Genomic DNA, 23829 nt, shown 5'->3' on the forward strand with positions numbered 1-23829 from the left:
CAGCTCTTCTCCTCCATTTGTCAACCAAAACAGCTGAGACCTCTGCCTCTTCTCCTCCAGTTGTCAACCAAAACAGCTGAGACCTCTACCTCTCCTCCTCCAGTTGTCAACCAAAACAGCTGAGACCTTTACCTCTTCTCCTCCAGTTGTCAACCAAAACAGCTGAGACCTTTACCTCTTCTCCTCCAGTTGTCAACCAAAACAGCTGAGACCTTTACCTGTGTAACACACTAATAACAATGCTACATTGGTAGTGGACCTTACAGCTTCTATGAGAAAAAGGCAGCAATGGCATGCCATTATGCAGGGAATTGATAACATTGGTGGTAGATGAGCTAATACCAACACAGAGAGATGTTGTAAGAAGCGGCGGTACATGAAAAGCAGATATGAGGTCTTATTAGTGAATCTTAACATCTCAACGTGGGAATAATCCAATATTGTGGCATGACGTACCAGTTACATAATGTATTTCAGAACGGGCACACAAGTTCTCACAAGTTCTTACAAGTTCTCACAAGCATGCACGAGTGCACTCATTCACACACACACACACACACACACACACAATACTTCATGGATGAGTTTTGGACCACCTTCCACTGATCAACAAGAAGAACAGATCCATAAATGGTGCCTCCAGCTCTGAAGCTGATCATGGTGCCTCCAGCTCTGAAGCTGATCATGGTGCCTCCAGCTCTGAAGCTGATCATGGTGCCTCCAGCTCTGAAGCTGATCATGGTGCCTCCAGCTCTGAAGCTGATCATGGTGCCTCCAGCTCTGAAGCTGATCATGGTGCCTCCAGCTCTGAAGATGATCATGGTGCTCCCAGCTCTGAAGCTGATCATGGTGCCTCCAGCTCTGAAGCTGATCATGGTGCCTCCAGCTCTGAAGCTGATCATGGTGCTCCCAGCTCTAAAGCTGATCATGGTGCCTCCAGCTCTGAAGCTGATCATGGTGCTCCCAGCTCTGAAGCTGATCATGGTGCTCCCAGCTCTGAAGCTGATCATGGTGCTCCCAGCTCTGAAGCTGATCATGGTGCCTCCAGCTCTGAAGCTGATCATGGTGCCTCCAGCTCTAAAGCTGATCATGGTGCCTCCAGCTCTGAAGCTGATCATGGTGCTCCCAGCTCTGAAGCTGATCATGGTGCTCCCAGCTCTGAAGCTGATCATGGTGCTCCCAGCTCTGAAGCTGATCATGGTGCCTCCAGCTCTGAAGCTGATCATGGTGCTCCCAGCTCTGAAGCTGATCATGGTGCCTCCAGCTCTGAAGCTGATCATGGTGCTCCCAGCTCTAAAGATGATCATGGTGCCTCCAGCTCTGAAGCTGATCATGGTGCTCCCAGCTCTGAAGCTGATCATGGTGCCTCCAGCTCTGAAGCTGATCATGGTGCCTCCAGCTCTGAAGCTGATCATGGTGCCCTCAGCTCTAAAGCTGATCATGGTGCCTCCAGCTCTAAAGATGATCATGGTGCCTCCAGCTCTGAAGCTGATCATGGTGCTCCCAGCTCCAAAGCTGATCATGGTGCCCTCATGGTGCCTCCAGCTCTGAAGCTGATCATGGTGCTCCCAGCTCTGAAGCTGATCATGGTGCCTCCAGCTCTGAAGCTGATCATGGTGCTCCCAGCTCCAAAGCTGATCATGGTGCCCTCAGCTCTGAAGCTGATCATGGTGCTCCCAGCTCTAAAGCTGATCATGGTGCCTCCAGCTCTGAAGCTGATCATGGTGCTCCCAGCTCTGAAGCTGATCATGGTGCTCCCAGCTCTGAAGCTGATCATGGTGCTCCCAGCTCTGAAGCTGATCATGGTGCCTCCAGCTCTGAAGCTGATCATGGTGCCTCCAGCTCTAAAGCTGATCACGGTGCCTCCAGCTCTGAAGCTGATCATGGTGCTCCCAGCTCTGAAGCTGATCATGGTGCTCCCAGCTCTGAAGCTGATCATGGTGCCTCCAGCTCTGAAGCTGATCATGGTGCCTCCAGCTCTGAAGCTGATCATGGTGCTCCCAGCTCTGAAGCTGATCATGGTGCCTCCAGCTCTGAAGCTGATCATGGTGCTCCCAGCTCTAAAGATGATCATGGTGCCTCCAGCTCTGAAGCTGATCATGGTGCTCCCAGCTCTGAAGCTGATCATGGTGCCTCCAGCTCTGAAGCTGATCATGGTGCCTCCAGCTCTGAAGCTGATCATGGTGCCCTCAGCTCTAAAGCTGATCATGGTGCCTCCAGCTCTAAAGATGATCATGGTGCCTCCAGCTCTGAAGCTGATCATGGTGCTCCCAGCTCCAAAGCTGATCATGGTGCCCTCATGGTGCCTCCAGCTCTGAAGCTGATCATGGTGCCCTCATGGTGCCTCCAGCTCTGAAGCTGATCATGGTGCTCCCAGCTCTGAAGCTGATCATGGTGCCTCCAGCTCTGAAGCTGATCATGGTGCCCTCATGGTGCCTCCAGCTCTGAAGATGATCATGGTGCTCCCAGCTCTGAAGCTGATCATGGTGCCTCCAGCTCTGAAGCTGATCATGGTGCCTCCAGCTCTGAAGCTGATCATGGTGCTCCCAGCTCTAAAGCTGATCATGGTGCCTCCAGCTCTGAAGCTGATCATGGTGCTCCCAGCTTTGAAGCTGATCATGGTGCTCCCAGCTCTGAAGCTGATCATGGTGCTCCCAGCTCTGAAGCTGATCATGGTGCCTCCAGCTCTGAAGCTGATCATGGTGCCTCCAGCTCTAAAGCTGATCATGGTGCCTCCAGCTCTGAAGCTGATCATGGTGCTCCCAGCTCTGAAGCTGATCATGGTGCTCCCAGCTCTGAAGCTGATCATGGTGCCTCCAGCTCTGAAGCTGATCATGGTGCCTCCAGCTCTGAAGCTGATCATGGTGCTCCCAGCTCTGAAGCTGATCATGGTGCCTCCAGCTCTGAAGCTGATCATGGTGCTCCCAGCTCTAAAGATGATCATGGTGCCTCCAGCTCTGAAGCTGATCATGGTGCTCCCAGCTCTGAAGCTGATCATGGTGCCTCCAGCTCTGAAGCTGATCATGGTGCCTCCAGCTCTGAAGCTGATCATGGTGCCCTCAGCTCTAAAGCTGATCATGGTGCCTCCAGCTCTAAAGATGATCATGGTGCCTCCAGCTCTGAAGCTGATCATGGTGCTCCCAGCTCCAAAGCTGATCATGGTGCCCTCATGGTGCCTCCAGCTCTGAAGCTGATCATGGTGCCCTCATGGTGCCTCCAGCTCTGAAGCTGATCATGGTGCTCCCAGCTCTGAAGCTGATCATGGTGCCTCCAGCTCTGAAGCTGATCATGGTGCTCCCAGCTCCAAAGCTGATCATGGTGCCCTCAGCTCTGAAGCTGATCATGGTGCTCCCAGCTCTAAAGCTGATCATGGTGCCTCCAGCTCTGAAGCTGATCATGGTGCTCCCAGCTCTGAAGCTGATCATGGTGCTCCCAGCTCTGAAGCTGATCATGGTGCTCCCAGCTCTGAAGCTGATCATGGTGCCTCCAGCTCTGAAGCTGATCATGGTGCCTCCAGCTCTAAAGCTGATCACGGTGCCTCCAGCTCTGAAGCTGATCATGGTGCTCCCAGCTCTGAAGCTGATCATGGTGCTCCCAGCTCTGAAGCTGATCATGGTGCCTCCAGCTCTGAAGCTGATCATGGTGCCTCCAGCTCTGAAGCTGATCATGGTGCTCCCAGCTCTGAAGCTGATCATGGTGCCTCCAGCTCTGAAGCTGATCATGGTGCTCCCAGCTCTAAAGATGATCATGGTGCCTCCAGCTCTGAAGCTGATCATGGTGCTCCCAGCTCTGAAGCTGATCATGGTGCCTCCAGCTCTGAAGCTGATCATGGTGCCTCCAGCTCTGAAGCTGATCATGGTGCCCTCAGCTCTAAAGCTGATCATGGTGCCTCCAGCTCTAAAGATGATCATGGTGCCTCCAGCTCTGAAGCTGATCATGGTGCTCCCAGCTCCAAAGCTGATCATGGTGCCCTCATGGTGCCTCCAGCTCTGAAGCTGATCATGGTGCCCTCATGGTGCCTCCAGCTCTGAAGCTGATCATGGTGCCCCCAGCTCTGAAGCTGATCATGGTGCCTCCAGCTCTGAAGCTGATCATGGTGCTCCCAGCTCCAAAGCTGATCATGGTGCCCTCAGCTCTAAAGCTGATCATGGTGCTCCCAGCTCTGAAGCTGATCATGTGAGTAGACACCCTCAGAGTTGGGTGTGAACAGAGCTGTATAGTGCCATCCAGGGACCAATGAAGTGTAGCCTTATTGTGCTTCAGGGACCAATGAGGAGTAGCCTTATTGTTATTCAAGAGCCAATGGACCAACGACAAGAACCCGTATTGTGCCAAGGACCAATGGAGAGAAGCCGCATTGAGCCGCATTGTGATTCCTGGCCATACTGGGACGACCTGCTATCTGAACACAATGTTCCAACCGCTTGTCTCCTGGCCTGCCAAAGATCTCCTGACTCACAAGGTACAGTCTGTTATGTAACAGAAGAGAGGGGAGGGGTGAGAGAGAGAGGAGGGGTGTGGGTGGAGAGGGGTGAGAAAGGTAAGGGGGAGGGGTAGGGGAGAGGGGGAGAGAAGGGGGCGAGAGAGTGGGGAGAGAATGGAGAGAGGAAGGTGTGAGAGAGGGGAGGGGTGAGAAACTGGAGGGGTGAGAGAACAGGGGAGGCAGAAGGGTTGATGAGCGGTGATCCCTCTTTGATGGTGGATGTCTTGTGGGTGTCTAGCTGCGTGAGAATGTTTCTTTAAGCACAAGGTCAACTATGTTGTAACAGGACCAAGCCACATGACTGACATGAGAGAGAGAGAGAGAGAGAGAGAGAGAGAGAGAGAGAGAGAGAGAGAGAGAGAGAGAGAGAGAGAGAGAGAGAGAGAGAGAGAGAGAGAGAGAGAGAGAGAGAGAGAGAGAGAGAGAGAGAGAGAGAGAGAGAGAGAGAGAGAGAGAGAGAGAGAGAGAGAGAGAGAGGTACAGAGAGAGAGAGGGAGGGAGGAGGGAGAAAGCCTGGTGAAAGACGAGAAGGAGCCTCTCCATTGTGGAGGTGTCTGTGGAGATACCAGGTGACTATGAGCATCATTAACTATCTAAGGAGATCAAAGCGTCATTCAGGAAGATTGTTTTCAGTTTCTGGAGTCATGAAGTTCAGAGAGTCAATTAAACTAGCAGAACAACTCCTCCTAGTAACGTACCGCCACACACACACACACACACACACACACACACACGCCCAGTTAATGTTTTCGAGACCGACGGCCAAATAACGTAATTAAAATAGATTAGGGTAATTAACAGATTAATTGTAATAATAGTTACCCAGGGATGTCTTAACATGTTTTTAGGGTTGAAAGGAGAAATGTTCTAAGTTGTCACCTTGGTTACGTCATAGACAATCAGAGAGAGGGGTGAGGACAGGGAGGAGAGGAGAGAGAAGAGAGAGGGGTGAAGACAGGGAGGAGAGGAGAGAGAAGGGAGAAAGAGGGGGTGCAGAAAATGTGAGGACAGATAGGAGAGTAGAGAGAGAAACGAGAGGGTAGAACAGGGAGGAGATGAGAGAGAGAGGGGGGGGTGCAGAAAGGGTGAGGACAGGGAGGAGAGAAGAGAGAGTGGTGAGGACAGGGAGGAGAAGAGAGAGAGAGAAGAGAGAGTGGTGAGGACAGGGAGGAGAAGAGAGAGAGAGAGGTGAGGACAGGGAGGAGAGTAGAGAGAGAGAGAAGAGAGTGAGATGAGGACATGGAGGAGCGGAGAGAGAAGAGAGAGGGGGGGTGAGGACAGGGAGGAGAGAAGAGAGAGAGAGGGGGGGGGTGCAGAAAGGGTGAGGACAGGGAGGAGAGGAGAGAGAGAGAAGAGAGAGTGGTGAGGACAGGGAGGAGAAGAGAGGGGGGGTGAGGACAGGGAGGAGAAGAGAGGTGGGTGAGGACAGGGAGGAGAAGAGAGGTGGGGTGAGGACAGGGAGGAGAAGAGAGAGAGAGAGAGGTGAGGACAGGGAGGAGAAGAGAGAGAGAGAAGAGAGGGGGGTGAGGACAGGGAGGAGAAGAGAGAGAGGAGGGGGGTGAGGACAGGGAGGAGAGAAGAGAAAGAGAGAGAGAAGGTGTCTGCAGTACACAGCACAACACACTAACAAGATGGCCTCTCTCTGATGGAGGCAATATACACTCCAAAATCATGGGTATTAATATGGAGTTGGTCCCCCCTTTGCTGCTATAACAGCCTCCACTCTTCTGGGAAGGCTTTCCACTAGATGTTGGGACATTGTTGCAAGGACTTGCTTCCATTCAGCCACAAAGCATTAGTGAGGTCGGGCACTAATGTTGGGCGATTAGGCCCAACATCCAAAAGGTGTTTGTTGGGGTTAAGGTCAGGGCACTGTGCAGGCCAGTCAAGTTCTTCCACACCGATCTCGACAAACCATTTCTGTATGGACACTTCACAATAACAGCACTTACAGTTGACCAGGGCAGCTCTAGCAGGGCAGAAATGTGTCGAACTGACTTGTTGGAAAGGTGGCATACTATGTCAAAACCACGTTGAAAGTCACTGAGCTCTTCAGTAAGGCCATTCTAATGTCAATGTTTGTCTATGGAGATTGCATGGTTGTGTGCTCAATTTTATACACCTGTCAGCAACGGGTGTGGCTAATATAGCCAACGCCACTAATTTGAAGGGGTGTCCACATACTTTTGTATATATAGTGTACTTCTATCATATTAGAGACAGTTTTATTTCAATAAAATTCAAGCCCAATCCATGAACTGAAGGGCATTTAAGGATTTGTCTTTTCATGCAGATGCACATGCACACACACACATGACACAACACACACACACACACACTACACAGGGACCCGTCAGACAGCTTGGTCAGCCTGGGCCCCATCTGCTCCACCAACCCAGAAGTCTCCTCCCCCCGCCCAGACAGCCCGTCTCTGGGTCCACCTCCCGCTCGCTGCCACCCTCAGCTGGATCTAAATTAAATCTGACAGAGCCATGATCAGTGAACTTCTCCCTCCAAGGAGACTCCAGAGAGACTTCATACGGGGGAGATTTGACTTCAAAGTCCCAAAGGAGGAGTCTCACATTCATCACTATTAAACCAATCACAATAGGGCTACAATACCAGATGTGCTGTGTTGGTGAGAGCCATTGACATACACAGTGGTGGAAAAAAGTACAGGATTGTTATACTTGCGTAAAAGTAAAGATACCTTAATAGAAAATGACTCAAGTAAAAGTGAAAGTCAACCAGTAAAATACTCCTTGAGTAAAAGTCTATAAGTATATGTTTTTAAGTATACATAAATATAACAAGTTAATGTAACTGCTAAAATAAACTTATGTATAAAACGTAAAAGTATAAATCATTTCAAATTCCTTATATTAAGCAAAACAGACGGTACCATTTTCTTGTTTTTTAAATTTACGGATAGCCAGGGCCACACTCCAACACTCAGACATCTTTACAAATGTAGCATTTGTGTTTAGTGAGTCCTCCAGATCAGTGACAGTACCTGCCCTGCGAAGCATTCAAAATGTAATGAGTACTTTTGGGTGTCGGGGAAAATATATGGAGTAAAAAGTACATTATTTTCTTTAGAAATGTAGTGAAGTAAAAGTTGTCAAAAATATAAATAGTAAAGTAAAGTACAGATAACCCCAAAAACTACTTAAGTAGTACTTGAAAGTATTTTTACTTAAGTACTTTACACCACTGGACATACAGGTGTAAGATACTATCAGAAAAACAATAGGAGACGTGCCATGTTTGTGTAAGGACATAAACACATTGCAGGGTTGTAATATAAACATAATACTTGTCAAACCTGCAGGGTTTACAGCTGTAGAAGGAGAAGATTAACCTCGTGTTGAACTGGAACGGAACGTCGGTTGGTTGTTGTAAAGACAGAAGGTGTTCTTAACAACATAACCGGTCAAATGAACAGCTATACACAAGCCAAGGCAACACACCAGGCCCCGTAGAGTAAACATGTTTTGGAGTCTGAGAAAACTCAGAGAACTCTGTGCCAGGCAGTACATTGGGGAGGTGGAGGGGGAAGCTTTTAGAGAGTCAGAGAGAGGGGTAGAGAGGTTTTATGGGCTATTTCCCAGGAGGATAAAAAACAAGGATCTTTATATTTTTTATTTTATTTAACCTTTATTTAACTAGGCAGGTCATTTAAGAACACATTCGTATTTACAATGACGGCCTACCAAAAAGCAAAAGGCCTCCTGTTGGGACGGGGGCCTGGGATTAAAAATAAAAAATAAATAAAATATAAATATAGGACAAAACACACATCACAAAAAAGAGAGACAACACAACACAACATAAAAAGAGACCTAATACAACAACATAGCAAGACAGCAACACATGACAACACAGCATGATAGCAACACAACATAACAACAACATGGTAGTGTAACAGGGTTGGTTATGTTTCCACTTGCCTCTAAAGAAATGTGTATTTGATGTTCAAGCATTCTTATTGGTTAGTTCAACTCTGATGACAATAAGGGGTGTTGTGATTGGCCCCGCTTGCAGATAGGGGGAGATCGCGAACGTCAGGTCTTCCCAGTATGAAAATGTGATGCGAGGGGTAGGTCACGTTTTGAATACTGTTTTCTATTTTCTATTTTACAATGTGTACAAATTTGCTGTACGTTACTGATTTTATACATGTGTGGTTATATGGTACCTGTTAGGGATTGAGGGGCTTTCTGGGATGTGCTTTGGCATATGATTGCTGTAAATAATTGTGTTAGCTAGCATACACCGATGTCATGGTCACATAAGCCACGGCTAACACAGTTGTCTTCATGCTACAGATTTTGCCATCGACAGCCATCATCACTGTTAAGTCCTGCACAACTAACGTGCTGTTTCCCATTTAACCACAGGTATTTACACATGTTATATTTTGTATTGTATTTTTGTATTTTGTTCACCCAGTATGAAAATGTGATGCGAGGGATTTTGCCATCGACAGCCATCATCACTGTTAAGTCCTGCACAACTAACGTGCTGTTTCCCATTTAACCACAGCAGAAATAAATGATGCTCAACTGGGACCACTGGCCGAAGTGATTTATTATTTTAAAACACAACGCATGGAGAGTACACTATACATCTGTTACAGTAGCAACACATGGTAGCAGCACAAAACATGGTACCAACATTATTGGGCACAGACAACAGCACAAAGGGCAATAAGGTAGAGACGACACATCACACAAAGCAGCCACAACTGTCAGTAAGACTGTGCCAATAATTGAGTTTTTGAATGAAGAGATGGAGATAAAACTGTCCAGTTTGAGTGTTTGTTGCAGCTCGTTCCAGTCGCTAGCTGCAGCGAACTGAAAAGAGGAGCGACACAGGGATGTGTGTGCTTTGGGGTCCTTTAACAGAATGTGACTGGCAGAACGGGTGTTGTATGTGGAGGATGAGGGCTGCAGTAGATATCTCAGATAGGGGGGAGTGAGGCCTAAGAGGGTTTTATAAATAAGCATCAACCAGTGGGTCTTGCGACGGGTATACAGAGATGACCAGTTTACAGAGGAGTATAGAGTGCAGTGATGTGTCCTGTATTTGGTAGATTTGGTGGCAAATCTGATGGCCGAATGGTAAAGAACATCTAGCCGCACGAGAGCACCCTTACCTGCCGATCTATAAATGATGTCTCCATAATCTAGCATGGGTAGGATGGTCATCTGAATCAGGGTTAGTTTGGCAGCTGGGGTGAAAGAGGAGCGATTACAATAGAGGAAACCAAGTCTAGATTTAACTTTAGCCTGCAGCTTTGATATGTGCTGAGAGAAGGACAGTGCACCGTCTATCCATACTCCCAAGTACTTGTATGAGGTGACTACCTCAAGTTCTAAACCCTCAGAGGTAGTAATAAACCAAACCACATTACCTTTGTTTTGGAGGTGTTCAGAACAAGGTTAAGGGTAGAGAAAGCTTTTTGGACACTAAGAAAGCTTTGTTGTAGAGCATTTAAAACAAAATCCGGAGAGGGGCCAGCTGAGTATAAGACTGTATCATCTGCATATACAGTGGGGAGAACAAGTATTTGATACACTGCCGATTTTGCAGGTTTTCCTACTTACAAAGCATGTAGACGTCTGTCATTTTTATCATAGGTACACTTCAACTGTGAGAGACGGAATCTAAAACAAAAATCCAGAAAATCACATTGTATGATTTTTAAGTAATTAATTTGCATTTTATTGCATGACATAAGTATTTGATCACCTACCAACCAGTAAGAATTCCGGCTCTCACAGACCTGTTAGTTTTTCTTTAAGAAGCCCTCCTGTTCTCCACTCATTACCTGTATTAACTGCACCTGTTTGAACTCGTTACCTGTATAAAAGACACCTGTCCACACACTCAATCAAACAGACTCCAACCTCTCCACAATGGCCAAGACCAGAGAGCTGTGTAAGGACATCAGGGATAAGATTGTAGACCTGCACAAGGCTGGGATGGGCTACAGGACAATAGGCAAGCAGCTTGGTGAGAAGGCAACAACTGTTGGCGCAATTATTAGAAAATGGAAGAAGTTCAAGATGACGGTCAATCACCCTCGGTCTGGGGCTCCATGCAAGATCTTACCTCGTGGGGCATCAATGAAAATGAGGAAGGTGAGGGATCAGCCAAGAACTACACGGCAGGACCTGGTCAATGACCTGAAGAGAGCTGGGACCACAGCCTCAAAGAAAACCATTAGTAACACACTACGCCGTCATGGATTAAAATCCTGCAGCGCACGCAAGGTCCCCCTGCTCAAGCCAGCGCATGTCCAGGCCCGTCTGAAGTTTGCCAATGACCATCTGGATGATCCAGAGGAGGAATGGGAGAAGGTCATGTGGTCTGATGAGACAAAAATATAGCTTTTTGGTCTAAACTCCACTCGCCGTGTTTGGAGGAAGAAGAAGGATGAGTACAACCCCAAGAACACCATCCCAACCGTGAAGCATGGAGGTGGAAACATCATTCTTTGGGGATGCTTTTCTGCAAAGGGGACAGGACGACTGCACCGTATTGAGGGGAGGATGGATGGGGCCATGTATCGCGAGATCTTGGCCAACAACCTCCTTCCCTCAGTAAGAGCATTGAAGATGGGTCGTGGCTGGGTCTTCCAGCATGACAACAACCCAAAACACACAGCCAGGGCAACTAAGGAGTGGCTCCGTAAGAAGCATCTCAAGGTCCTGGAGTGGCCTAGCCAGTCTCCAGACCTGAACCCAATAGAAAATCTTTGGAGGGAGCTGAAAGTCCGTATTGCCCAGCGACAGCCCCGAAACCTGAAGGATCTGGAGAAGGTCTGTATGGAGGAGTGGGCCAAAATCCCTGCTGCAGTGTGTGCAAACCTGGTCAAGAACTACAGGAAACGTACGATCTCTGTAATTGCAAACAAAGGTTTCTGTACCAAATATTAAGTTCTGCTTTTCTGATGTATCAAATACTTATGTCATGCAATAAAATGCAAATGAATTACTTAAAAATCATACAATGTGATTTTCTGGATTTTTGTTTTAGATTCTGTCTCTCACAGTTGAAGTGTACCTATGGTAAAAATTACAAACCTCTACATGCTTTGTAAGTAGGAAAACCTGCAAAATCAGCAGTGTATCAAATACTTGTTCTCCCCACTGTAAATGGATGAGAGAGCTTCCTACTGCCTGAGCTATGTTGTTGATGTAAATTGAGAAGAGCGTGGGGCCTAGGATCGAGCCTTGGTGTACTCCCTTGGTGACAGGCAGTGGCTGAGACAGCAGATTTTCTGACGTTATACACTGTACTCTTTGAGAGAGGTAGTTGGAAAACCAGACCAAAGACCCCCCAGAGACAACAATACTCCTTAGCCGGCCCACATGAATGGAATGGTCTACCGTATCAAAAGCTTTGGCCAAGTCAATAAAAATAGCAGCACAATATTGCTTGTAATCAAGGGCAATGGTGACATCATTGAGGACTTTTGATAAACAGGGCAAAATAGAAATAGGCCTATAACAGTTAGGATCAGCTTGATCTCCCCCTTTAAATAAAGGACGAACTGTGGCTGCCTTCCAAGCAATGGGAACCTCCCCAGGAAGGAGAGACAGGTTTAAAAGGCTTGGTGATGATAGGGGCAGCAACCTAAAAGAAGAAAGGGTCTAAACCATCTGACCCAGATGTTTTTTTAGGGTCAAGTTTAAGGAGCTCCTTTAGCACCTCAGACTCAGTGACCGCCTGCAGGGAGAAACTTTGTATCGGGGCAGTGGAAAAAGAGGGAGAAGCATCGGGGATGGTTGCATTAGAAGGGGTGGGAGATGAGGAAACGTTAGATGGGCAAGGAGCCATGGCTGAGTCAAATAGGAATCCTGACTTAATGAAGTGTTGATTAAAGAGCTCAGCCATGTGCTTCTTGTCAGTAACAATCACATCATCAACTTTAAGGGACATGGGCAGCTGTGAGGAGGAGGATTTGCTGGGAGGAGAGAGAGAGTGTCAGAGCATGTCAGTCACCACACAGCTGCAATCGATAGATGAGAATGAGAGCATCTGTCACTATAATACCACCCTCTGATCACCTCTCTCCTCTTCACGGGGACAGGGGAACAGGAGGAGGAGAGGAAGAGGAGGAGAGGGGTCAGGTGTCAGACAGGTGAAGAATTGAGAGATTTAGAGGACAGGTCCTGAACCCTATTGACACACTGCTCTCTGAAATGCTCTCTCTCTCTCTCTCTCTCTCTCTCTCTCTCTCTCTCTCTCTCTCTCTCTCTCTCTCTCTCTCTCTCTCTCTCTCTCTCTCTCTCTCTCTCTCTCTCTCTCTCTCTCTCTCTCTCTCTCTCTCTCTCTTTCTCTCTCTCTCTCTCTCTCTCTCTCTCTCTCTCTCTCTCTCTCTCTCTCTCTCTCTCTCTCTCTCTCTCTCTCTCTCTGTCTCTCTCTGTCTCTCTCTGTCTCGGTCTCGGTCTCGGTCTCGGTCTCTCTCGGTCTCGGTCTCTCTCTCTCTCTCTGTCTCGGTCTCGGTCTCTCTCTCATTCATTGGCACCCTCTGTAATTTAGAGGCAGCCAGGAGCTGGTTAAAACAGCATGCAATAAAACTGTGAACGGCACCAAAGGGACCATTCTTCTGCTTGCTCACAAAAGCCATTGCTCATTTGACAGTTATTAGACTTGAGATGAGTTACTGCTCACTTAGTAGAATAAGGCGGAGATAGATATCCTAGATCAATGACCAGAAATGCAGTTATGTAATAGACGGTGTTGGATGATCTTCAATTAACACGCTGTTTTTGCTTGTTGCACAGAAAAACCTACACCCACATATAGCTGCAGGGCAATCAGTAGGTGAGGATTAAACGCCTTCAAACAGAAACAAGAGAGCTTTAAAAAGGGTGGATTTTTCTGCCTGCTTGTTTTGTTCAGGGAAACAACCCTGACCACAAAATGTGCAGCTATAAAACATGTGAATCAGTCCTCACCTGACAAACGCCTTAAATAAAGACCAGGGCCATGAATTAAACACCCAGCACCTGATATTTAAGAACTAGCAGGAGGTAGCTGGCAGGAGACCCTACATTAACTCTACCTCTGATGTTTTCGCTTTTCTCTGGCTAACTGTTTTCCACACAGCATGGTTAGTATGTACCAGACCTGGGTTCAAATACCATTAGCTTTCCCTTCAAATACTTTAGTTGCCTGTAATTGAGCTTGGCTGTCACAATGGCGCTAACAGAATAGTTCCCAAAGTGCCAACCCTGCCTATCTGATCTGGCACGCCAGGCAGGCTCAATCAGATGCTCAAAGTATTTAAAATGAAAATGAATACTGGTTGAACCCAGATCTGTAGGTTACACGTCCAGCCTTGTAACTGAGGCGACAGGAACCCTTAGCCTTATCATTTATCCTGGCTGAATAACTATTATAACATGACTGAGTGAATGTCATGTATAATCACCTGGATCCGATAGATGTTGACTGAAAGGATTCCCAGTTACCACAACACTAGAAGGAACTCATAAGGTAACCGTCTCAGTGTGCTAGTGTGTCAACAACAACAGTGTGCTAGTGTGTCAACAACAGTGTGCTAGTGTGTCAACAACAACTGTGTGCTAGTGTGTCAACAACAACAGTGTGCTAGTGTGTCAACAACAACAGTGTGCTAGTGTGTCAACAACAACAGTGTGATAGTGTGTCAACAACAACAGTGTGATAGTGTGTCAACAACAACAGTGTGATAGTGTGTCAACAACAACAGTGTGATAGTGTGTCAACAACAACAATGTGATAGTGTGTCAACAACAACAGTGTGATAGTGTGTCAACAACAACAGTGTGATAGTGTGTCAACAACAACAGTGTGATAGTGTGTCAACAACAACAGTGTGATAGTGTGTCAACAACAACAGTGTGATAGTGTGTCAACAACAACAATGTGATAGTGTGTCAACAACAACAATGTGCTAGTGTGTCAACAACAACAACAGTGTGCTAGTGTGTCAACAACAACAGTGTGATAGTGTCAACAACAACAGTGTGATAGTGTGTCAACAACAACAGTGTGATAGTGTGTCAACAACAACAGTGTGCTAGTGTGTCAACAACAACAGTGTGATAGTGTGTCAACAACAACAGTGTGCTAGTGTGTCAACAACAACAGTGTGCTAGTGTGTCAACAACAACAGTGTGCTAGTGTGTCAACAACAACAGTGTGCTAGTGTGTCAACAACAACAGTGTGCTAGTGTGTCAACAACAACAGTGTGCTAGTGTGTCAACAACAACAGTGTGATAGTGTGTCAACAACAACAGTGTGATAGTGTGTCAACAACAACAGTGTGATAGTGTGTCAACAACAACAGTGTGCTAGTGTGTCAACAACAACAGTGTGATAGTGTGTCAACAACAACAGTGTGCTAGTGTGTCAACAACAACAGTGTGCTAGTGTGTCAACAACAACAGTGTGATAGTGTGTCAACAACAACAGTGTGCTAGTGTGTCAACAACAACAGTGTGCTAGTGTGTCAACAACAACAGTGTGATAGTGTGTCAACAACAACAGTGTGCTAGTGTGTCAACAACAACAGTGTGCTAGTGTGTCAACAACAACAGTGTGATAGTGTGTCAACAACAACAATGTGCTAGTGTGTCAACAACAACAACAGTGTGCTAGTGTGTCAACAACAACAGTGTGATAGTGTCAACAACAACAGTGTGATAGTGTGTCAACAACAACAGTGTGATAGTGTGTCAACAACAACAGTGTGCTAGTGTGTCAACAACAACAGTGTGCTAGTGTGTCAACAACAACAGTGTGATAGTGTGTCAACAACAACAGTGTGATAGTGTGTCAACAACAACAGTGTGCTAGTGTGTCAACAACAACAGTGTGCTAGTGTGTCGACAACAACAGTGTGATAGTGTGTCAACAACAACAGTGTGCTAGTGTGTCAACAACAACAGTGTGCTAGTGTGTCAACAACAACAGTGTGATTGTTTGAACAGCGCATGAGCAGGATACTGAGTAGCTAGTGATTTACTCTGTGTATCCGTCTTGTAGCTCATTATTTATCGTGTGTATCTATTTGGTTAAACATCAAACACTTCCCCGGTAGGCTGTTAATAAGAATGGTGACGAATAGGAATCAGAGAAATAGGGTTTCCCTTCACAGGTTGTGCTTTTTTTCATTGGTTACATTAAATTAATTATATGAAAAAAGGTTGTCACCTTTTATCTCTCTATTCATTTTCTCTACAACCTTGAGGATTGGCCCTCAGTCAGCAAAATGTCAGGATCAGTTGACATCTATTTATGTTTCTTTCTGCTGCAGTGTTTTCTTTACAAAGTCATGTGGTGTTTCCTCTGTGGACTTTCAAGGTAACCTAGTGGCTGTTCCACCAACAGCAGGGACTTGGAAGGAGGGAGACCCCAACCTAACTCCACTATATTAAACAGAGACGTATGAGTAACGGGGAAGATCCCAACCTAACCCCACTATATTAAACAGAGACGTATGAGTAACGGGGAAGATCCCAACCTAACCCCACTATATTAAACAGAGACGTATGAGTAACGGGGAAGATCCCAACCCCAACATAAGCAGCATTCTAAGCCACTGCATCTTAGTGCTAGAGGCGTCACTACAGACCCTGGTTCGATTCCAGGCTGTATCACAACTGGATGTGATTGGGAGTCCCATAGGGCGGTACACAATTGGCCCAGTGTCGTCTGGATTAGGATTTGGCTGGGATAGGCTGTCACTGTAAATAAGAATTTGTTCTTAACTGACTTGCCTAGATAAATAAAATAATATATTAAACAGGGATGTATGAGTAATGGGGAAGATCCCAATGTAACCCAACTACATTGAACATCATGAGCATGAGCTGTGCAGATATGTGTGCCAGTATCTGAAACTGGACCGTCTGTACACTAAAACAATTGGGCTGAGCCTCTGGTCACCCATGAGATAAGATGGCAGAACACTGTTGTCCAATAGGCCTAACTTAAAAGCACAACCACATCCCCAAACAGGAAACACCTCTATCGGTACAGAACAAAACATTATTGGGCTCGGGACTGTATGGCTGCATTTACACAGGCAGCCCAATTCTGATCTTTTGCCCAATTATAGGCAAAAGATCTGATCTGATTGGTAAAAGACCAATAATTGGGGGGGAAAAATCAGAATTGGTCTGTCTGTGTAAATGCAGCCTATTAGTGACACAACCCAGCCTGAGAGAGTTTAGTGAATGGGTGATAGTTCTGGTCACCCATGAGATGAGCTGTCAGAACACTGTGGTGTGGTCCAGTAATGATGGCACAAGAACATGGCTGAGACATCACCACTCTTTCCAAGGGTCACCGAGCAGATTATGGGAGGATTGAGCGGGTGACCCTCATCTTTTTACTATTTGTATAGAACATTATTGGGGACACAGCCCAGACTGAGTGAATCAGTAGGTGATAGTTTTGGTCACACATGAGATGGCAGAACTAAATGCTGAGGCCTAGTAATTAAAAAACACAACAACCCAAATATAATCACTACGGGCACAGGACTATGGGCCCTTTACACAGGACTATGGGTCCTTTACACAGGACTATGGGTCCTTTACACAGGACTATGGGCCCTTTACACAGGACTATGGGTCCTTTACACAGGACTATGGGTCCTTTACACAGGACTATGGGTCCTTTACACAGGACTATGGGTCCTTTACACAGGACTATGGGTCCTTTACACAGGACTATGGGCCCTTTACACAGGACTATGGGTCCTTTACACAGGACTATGGGCCCTTTACACAGGACTATGGGCCCTTTACACAGGACTATGGAACCTTTACACAGGACTATGGGTCCTTTACACAGGACTATGGGTCCTTTACACAGGACTATGGGTCCTTTACACTTTACACAGGACTATGGGTCCTTTACACAGGACTATGGGTCCTTTACACAGGACTATGGGTCCTTTACACTTTACACAGGACTATGGGTCCTTTACACAGGACTATGGGTCCTTTACACAGGACTATGGGTCCTTTACACAGGACTATGGGTCCTTTACACAGGACTATGGGCCCTTTACACAGGACTATGGGTCCTTTACACAGGACTATGGGTCCTTTACACAGGACTATGGGTCCTTTACACAGGACTATGGGTCCTTTAGACAGGACTATGGGTCCTTTACACAGGACTATGGGCCCTTTACACAGGACTATGGGTCCTTTAGACAGGACTATGGGTCCTTTACACAGGACTATGGGTCCTTTACACAGGACTATGGGTCCTTTACACAGGACTATGGGTCCTTTACACAGGACTATGGGTCCTTTATTGAGGATAGTCCAGATTGAGTAAATTAATGTGAATGGGTGATATTTCTGTTCACTCATGAGATAGCAGAACAATCTGGCCTAGTAATTAAAAAATACCTCAGACATCACCACTGGGTCGTATTCCTTAGGCACCAAATGTAAGAATGAACTGAAACAGGGAGGGATGATCTGAACATGTCCATTAAGAAATGCTTGTTTTCCGTTGCAACATGTTTTACTACAGTGTGCCCTGATAAATACAACCCTGGTCTAATGGGTACAAGATTGTGCATGCTTCCCAAATGTCACCCTATTCCCTATATAGTGCCCTACTTTTCACCAGAGCTCTATGGGGTCCTGGTCAGAAGTAGTGCACTATATTGGGAACAGGGTGTCTTTGGGCCTCTATCAGGGTCCCAGCACAGATAGTTAGTGTGTGAGTGGGTGACCCTCTTTTTAATCACATTTCCTAAAATAGCCTGGCCTGCTATGTCTATTCTCTGTGGGAAACTGAGCCATTGTGATGGGCGAAAGAATGAAAGCAGAGCTTGTTTTGGTGAATCTGCCCAGCAGTGAACCTTGGGGTTGAGGAGATGTGAAGGTGTGTGTGTGTGTGTGTGTGTCCACACTGATGGGCCTGAACAAAGATAAAACATGTCAGATAGAATTGCTGCAGACACTGCCCATTACCCATGACATCATTCCTCGGCCCTAGCTGCGTTAGGCGATGGCTAACCGGCACAACAGAGCCGAGGGGAAAGAGAGGGATGAAGGGAGGGGTATGGAATGAAAAAACACACAAACTGGATGCGGCTATACATGCTCTGAGAACACAGAGAGGACTAGAGAGGACCAGACATGACCAATGGTGTCGGCCCTGTTCCCATAGAGGGGCTCTGGGAAGAAAGAGCGGTACAGAGTCCCCCTCTCCAACGTCTTCAAGCAGGGCAGAATGTAGAATGGGAAGTTAATCTCTCACATCAGGTCTCAACGTCCTTCAGGATCTCTTTAGACATGTCAGTCAGCTGGAGAGGCTAGAGGAAAGGGGAAAGGGGGGGGCTTTTCATTTCCATGGTAAAGAGGATGATGGAGAGTGAGGATACAGGAAAGGGCACATGTTTAAGAGAGAGGAAAAGAAAGGAAGAGAGAGTCAATCACCACCTTCCGGAGACACCTGAAACCCCACCTCTTTAAGGAATACCTAGGATAGGATAAAGTAATCCTTCTAACCCCCCCTCCCCCCTTAAAAGAGATAGATGCACTATTGTAAAGTGGTTGTTCCACTGGATATCATAAGGTGAATGCACCAATTTGTAAGTCGCTCTGGATAAGAGCGTCTGCTAAATGACTTAAATGTAATGTAAATGTAAATGAGAGAGAGATGACATGTTACAGGCCCTCTCGTACAAAAAAATTAAGTAGTTACCAAAGTTATAGCCTTGTTAAACTGGTTATTTATTTATTTTTGTCAGTAGCTTATTCACACGTCACTTTCACCAAAGATAGTTGACTCTGCACAAATGTTTTATTTATTTTTACCTTTATCTAACTAGGCAAGTCAGTTAAGAACAAATTCTTATTTACAATGGCGGCCTACACCGGCCAAACCCTAACCCGGACGACGCCCGAGTGATGCAGCGGTCTTTTTATTTATTACAGAATAGAAAGTTTAAAAAACAAAGATGACATAGTTATGCATGACTGGTTATACATAGCTGTGTGTGATTGGATAATAATAAACATCTAAGGTATAATAATAATAATAACAGGCTGTGCATTACAATCTTGCAGAGAGTTTACATCAGGGATGTCAATCTCATTCTATGGAGGGCCTAGTGTCTGCAGGTTTTTGTTTTTTCCTTTCAATTAAGACCTAGACAACCATGTGTGGGGAGTTCCTTATTATTAGTGACCTTCATTCATCAATTAAGTAAAACGGAGGAGCAAACACCTGCACACTCGGCCTTCCGTGAAATGAGTTTGACACCTGTCCTTTACATTCTCCAAATGTCTGTACAACGAATCAAATATATGTGGCGACTGCCCCCTGTTGGTCGTGGTCCAAAAATGAAAGGTGCCTAAAGTGTGGGGTTCTCATTTTGCCAAGGTGTGCACTGTCACTGCACATTACGTACTATTTAGTTAGTTGTACATGGCCAAAACAATTATCAAACAGGGGCTATAGGGAAATTATGGATATGCGTCCATTGTTTAATCATTGTGCAACGAGAAAGAAGTTGACCACAGGTGTGAATGGCCGTGCCGTGCCCCGCCCTCCTACCCAGACAAGTGTAAATTATTTCTAGTTAGCCATCAAACACTCTTGTCATATGTATTTTTCTGTCTTTCAATCAATGTCATAACAACTCAGTCTTTCCATCTGCTAACTGGTTTGGTTTGTCTTCACTACCCTCTATTTTCAACCTTCAGAACATTCTTGTCACTCTTCGACTTGCCGCAGTGCACATGTGGGGAATGATGCACCACAAAACAACTCTGTATCCATCCGCGCAAAAATAATTATTTACAAAATGTTTGCATATACTCGTTTTTAAAACGTTGGGTGTGTGTTCCCTTTGAATAATTAATTAATATTAATTACGCTTATTGGACCACACACCACCACGCTCATTTTCTGTACAGTTTGTGGATTGATTATTTTCGTTGGATCTATATTCTGGCAACAAACCCAAAAAATCCCTTGCTGAGGCTCATTCGCCATTTTATGGCTCGAGAGTCGCTTTGTTGAAGTCGAACCAGCGCTTCATGATTGTGAATTTGAAGGAAATTTAGAGCTAGGCTGATTGCGAGAAGTTATATCGGCAAGGGCGGTAAATAGCATAGGAACTAGCCAACTGTTGAAAATAGTAACATTCTTCTTGACTAGCTAGCGTTGACTCTGTGGTTAGCATAGCTAGGCTAACAGCTTTAGCAAGCAACGGCTCAAGAAACTTCGATCAATCGACGAATAAAATTCTCTTAATTTGATATTATCAAATTACAACACTGACGACCACCGTGCAAGACTCGAAGACCGAGGAGATGGCGAGCTCCGTGGGAAATGTGGCTGACAGCACAGGTAGAGCTCGCCCCAATTAGCATTAGCTCTCTAGTTAGCTTCCTCGCTAGCATGACACGAACCTATGCTAACATCTTGCAGAACCATTGTTTTTTTGTGCCAGCGTGTAACTAATCCAAATGTTGCGCCATCTTCAATTATAGCATCAACTCAAATTTTATTGGTCACATACACATATTTAGTAGATGGTATTGCGGGTGTAGCGAAGTGCTTGTGTTCCTAGCTCCAACAGTGCAGTAAGTTAACAAGTCACAACAATACACACATCTAAAATAATGGAATTAAGAAATATATAAATATTAGGACGAGTAATGTCGGATTGGCATTGACTACAGTAGAATATAATACAGTATAAATGAGATGAGTAAAGCTATATGTAAACATTATTAAAGTGACTAGTGTTACATTAAAGTGGCCAGTGGTTCCATATCTATAGGGCAGCAGCCTCTAAGGTACAGGGTTGAGTAACCGGCTAGTATAGTAATGGCTATTTAAACAGTCTGATGGCCTTGAGATAGAAGCTGTTTTTTAGTCTCTCGGTCCCAGCTTTGACGCACCTGTACTGACTTCTCCTTCTGGATGATAGCGGGGAGAACAGGCTGTGGCTCGGGTGGTTGATGTCCTTGGTCTTTTTAGGCCTTCCTGTGACATCGGGTGCTGTAGGTGTCCAGGAGGGCAGGCAGTGTGCCCCCGGTGATTCATTGGGCAGACCGTACCACCCTCTGGAGAGCCCTGCTGTTGGGTACCCTCAATTTCCCATCTGTAAACGTTTGAGGGTCTTAGTGACCAAGACGAATTTCTTCAGCCTCCTGATGTTGAGATGCTTTTGCGCCTATTTCACCTCACTGCCTATGTGGGTGTACCATTTCTGATTGTCAGTGACGTGTACCCAGAGGAACTTAAAGCTTAACACCTCCACTGTGGTCCCGTCGATGTGGATAGGGGTGTGCTCCCTCTGCTGTTTCCTGGTGTCAGCCAGGTGTGGCTATGTAGCGATCTGTTGTGTAAACACACAAAATGGATCAGCTATGTAGATAAACCCGCCAGACATGAAGATGGAAGTATGTTATTGTATTGGCTAACTTGAACATAGTCCCGCAAGACAACATTCGTTTTATTTTCTTGTTGTCTTCCCTAACGTTTGATACAATGCAATTTAGCTAGCTAACGTAGCTAGCTTGTTGATCCTGTGTGTATTGACTGTGATTGTGCTGGGTCTGTAGTGTTGGGTCTGTTTTGCCCTTTTAGGCATGCATCAAACGTTAGTTACCCAGATGTTGATGGGGTTGTCTTTGTCCGCTATCTAGCGTCCATTTGTAAACCATCACTTTACGTTTCATCCAGCAATGTACTTTGGTCCGTTTTCATTTCATCGCACAACATTGCGTTTTTCATACTATTTCATGTCAGACAGTTCTAACTAGCTAATGTTAATACTTATCTCTTCATGATAAGGGTGCTGATGACTAGCTAACGTTTAGTTAAAATCCTAATAATTCACTTACTATGTTTCTTCAGCTCCTGTTATGCAGCTAACGGCAGCTAATCATCTAGCTAGTTGTCTTTCAAAGGAAGAATGACAGTTGAATTCTTGAGCTCATAAAACAGATAATAACAGTAGCAATCTGGACTATAGTCACACATTTTGTCTCCCATGTGACTCATACCCTGTGATTGACAGTTAATCCCTACACAGCTTTTTCTATTCAACTATTGAATAATATACTTCAGTGCAATTATGTATCAACCAAAGGCATTTATCAATTATAAATAGTCTGATTTTATGATTTCTCCAGTACTTTTATCTCGTTTATTATTTTGTCTCTGTCCTCGTGTTCTTCCATCACCTCTAACGTGTTGTTTCCCCCCTCGGGTTGTTGGGTGTTGGTGCTACAGAACCGACAAAACAACGTATGCTTTCCTTCCAAGGGTTGGCTGAGCTGGCGCACAGGGAGTACCAGTCGGGTGACTTTGAGGCTGCCGAGCGCCACTGTATGCAGCTGTGGAGGCAGGAGCCCGACAACACGGGCGTGCTACTGCTGCTCTCCTCCATCCACTTCCAGTGTCGCAGGCTCGACAGGTGAGGTGGGGGGAGAGTGAAAGACCAGGAGGTCAGGGGTCAGCTCACTGAAGTCGGTCTACATGGTCTGGAGAGAATACTGGGCCCGCTGTGACTGGCTGGGACTGCAGTACTCTGGGGCTGTAATACACTGGCTGCCGACAGTTCATACTACTACGACACATCTGTGGTGGTTTTGGGGAGTAACGAATGGCTGGCTGCACAGCTGGTCTGTCAGTGATCTCCCTACATGTTCTACTGACCTCTTTTCCCATTCTGACATAACTCTTTTTACAGTGGTGGTGGCTGTTTTCTCTTACAGGTGTTAGGTTTGATCTGTCTGTCTTTCCCAGGTGTCTTGGGTTGTTCCTCTGTCACTATGTATAATAAGCACAAGGAAGTTATTTGTTGTGAAATTTGAAATAAATTTCAGTTGAACCCCACACACAACTATTCTAGTTGTCCCACTATCTCACAGAACACAACACACCAGCTAGTGTGCTAAATTAGATCTTCCATGGACTGACTTAAGTACCACTATTGGACCACACAGCACCACATCTCTCCAACCCAGTACTACCACACACCCTACCAGCCTCGTGACCCCCTCCGCTCCTCTCTCCCTCCAGGTCTGCCCACTTCAGCACCTTGGCCATCAAGCAGAATCCTATGCTGGCTGAGGCCTACTCCAACCTGGGCAACGTGTACAAGGAGCGCGGCCAGTTGCAGGAGGCTATAGAGCACTACCGCCACGCCCTGCGGCTGAAACCAGACTTCATCGACGGGTACATCAACCTGGCAGCAGCCCTGGTGGCAGCGGGGGACATGGAGGGAGCCGTCCAGGCCTACGTCTCAGCCCTACAGTACAACCCTGTGAGTAGACCTTGGGCCCAA

General features: G+C 46.1%; 3 protein-coding genes across 12 annotated transcripts in view; all 3 read left to right on the plus strand.

Moving 5' to 3' along the window:
* The first annotated feature begins 630 nt into the window (after positions 1-630).
* Positions 631-1551, plus strand: LOC139572676 (uncharacterized). Its single transcript, XM_071395354.1, has one exon. The coding sequence runs from the start codon at positions 631-633 to the stop codon at positions 1549-1551; it is 921 nt and encodes a 306-aa protein (XP_071251455.1).
* A 1656-nt stretch (positions 1552-3207) lies between these two features.
* LOC139572677 (uncharacterized) lies at positions 3208-3993 on the plus strand. The gene has a single exon (XM_071395355.1). The coding sequence runs from the start codon at positions 3208-3210 to the stop codon at positions 3991-3993; it is 786 nt and encodes a 261-aa protein (XP_071251456.1).
* A 16508-nt stretch (positions 3994-20501) lies between these two features.
* The window catches only part of LOC139574725 (UDP-N-acetylglucosamine--peptide N-acetylglucosaminyltransferase 110 kDa subunit), a 32357-nt gene continuing 29029 nt past the window's right edge, over positions 20502-23829 (plus strand). For 5 of the 10 annotated variants that reach the window (XM_071399559.1, XM_071399565.1, XM_071399561.1 and 2 more), the window contains exons 1-3: positions 20502-20876; positions 22773-22956; positions 23565-23808. In XM_071399559.1, the coding sequence (XP_071255660.1) occupies positions 20840-20876; positions 22773-22956; positions 23565-23808 (465 nt within the window). In that variant the 5' untranslated portion in view covers positions 20502-20839. The remainder of the gene's footprint in view (positions 20877-22772; positions 22957-23564; positions 23809-23829) is intronic. The other 5 variants (XM_071399566.1, XM_071399568.1, XM_071399567.1 and 2 more) reach the window with 3 other exon arrangements.

Source organism: Salvelinus alpinus, chromosome 4, assembly GCF_045679555.1.
Source record: "Salvelinus alpinus chromosome 4, SLU_Salpinus.1, whole genome shotgun sequence".
Classification (NCBI taxonomy): Eukaryota; Metazoa; Chordata; class Actinopteri; order Salmoniformes; family Salmonidae; genus Salvelinus; species Salvelinus alpinus.

Bases quoted from the DNA above. Each gene is read 5' to 3' on its own strand.
- LOC139572676 (XM_071395354.1), top strand. From the start codon at position 631: ATGGTGCCTCCAGCTCTGAAGCTGATCATGGTGCCTCCAGCTCTGAAG.
- LOC139572677 (XM_071395355.1), top strand. From the start codon at position 3,208: ATGGTGCCTCCAGCTCTGAAGCTGATCATGGTGCTCCCAGCTCTGAAG.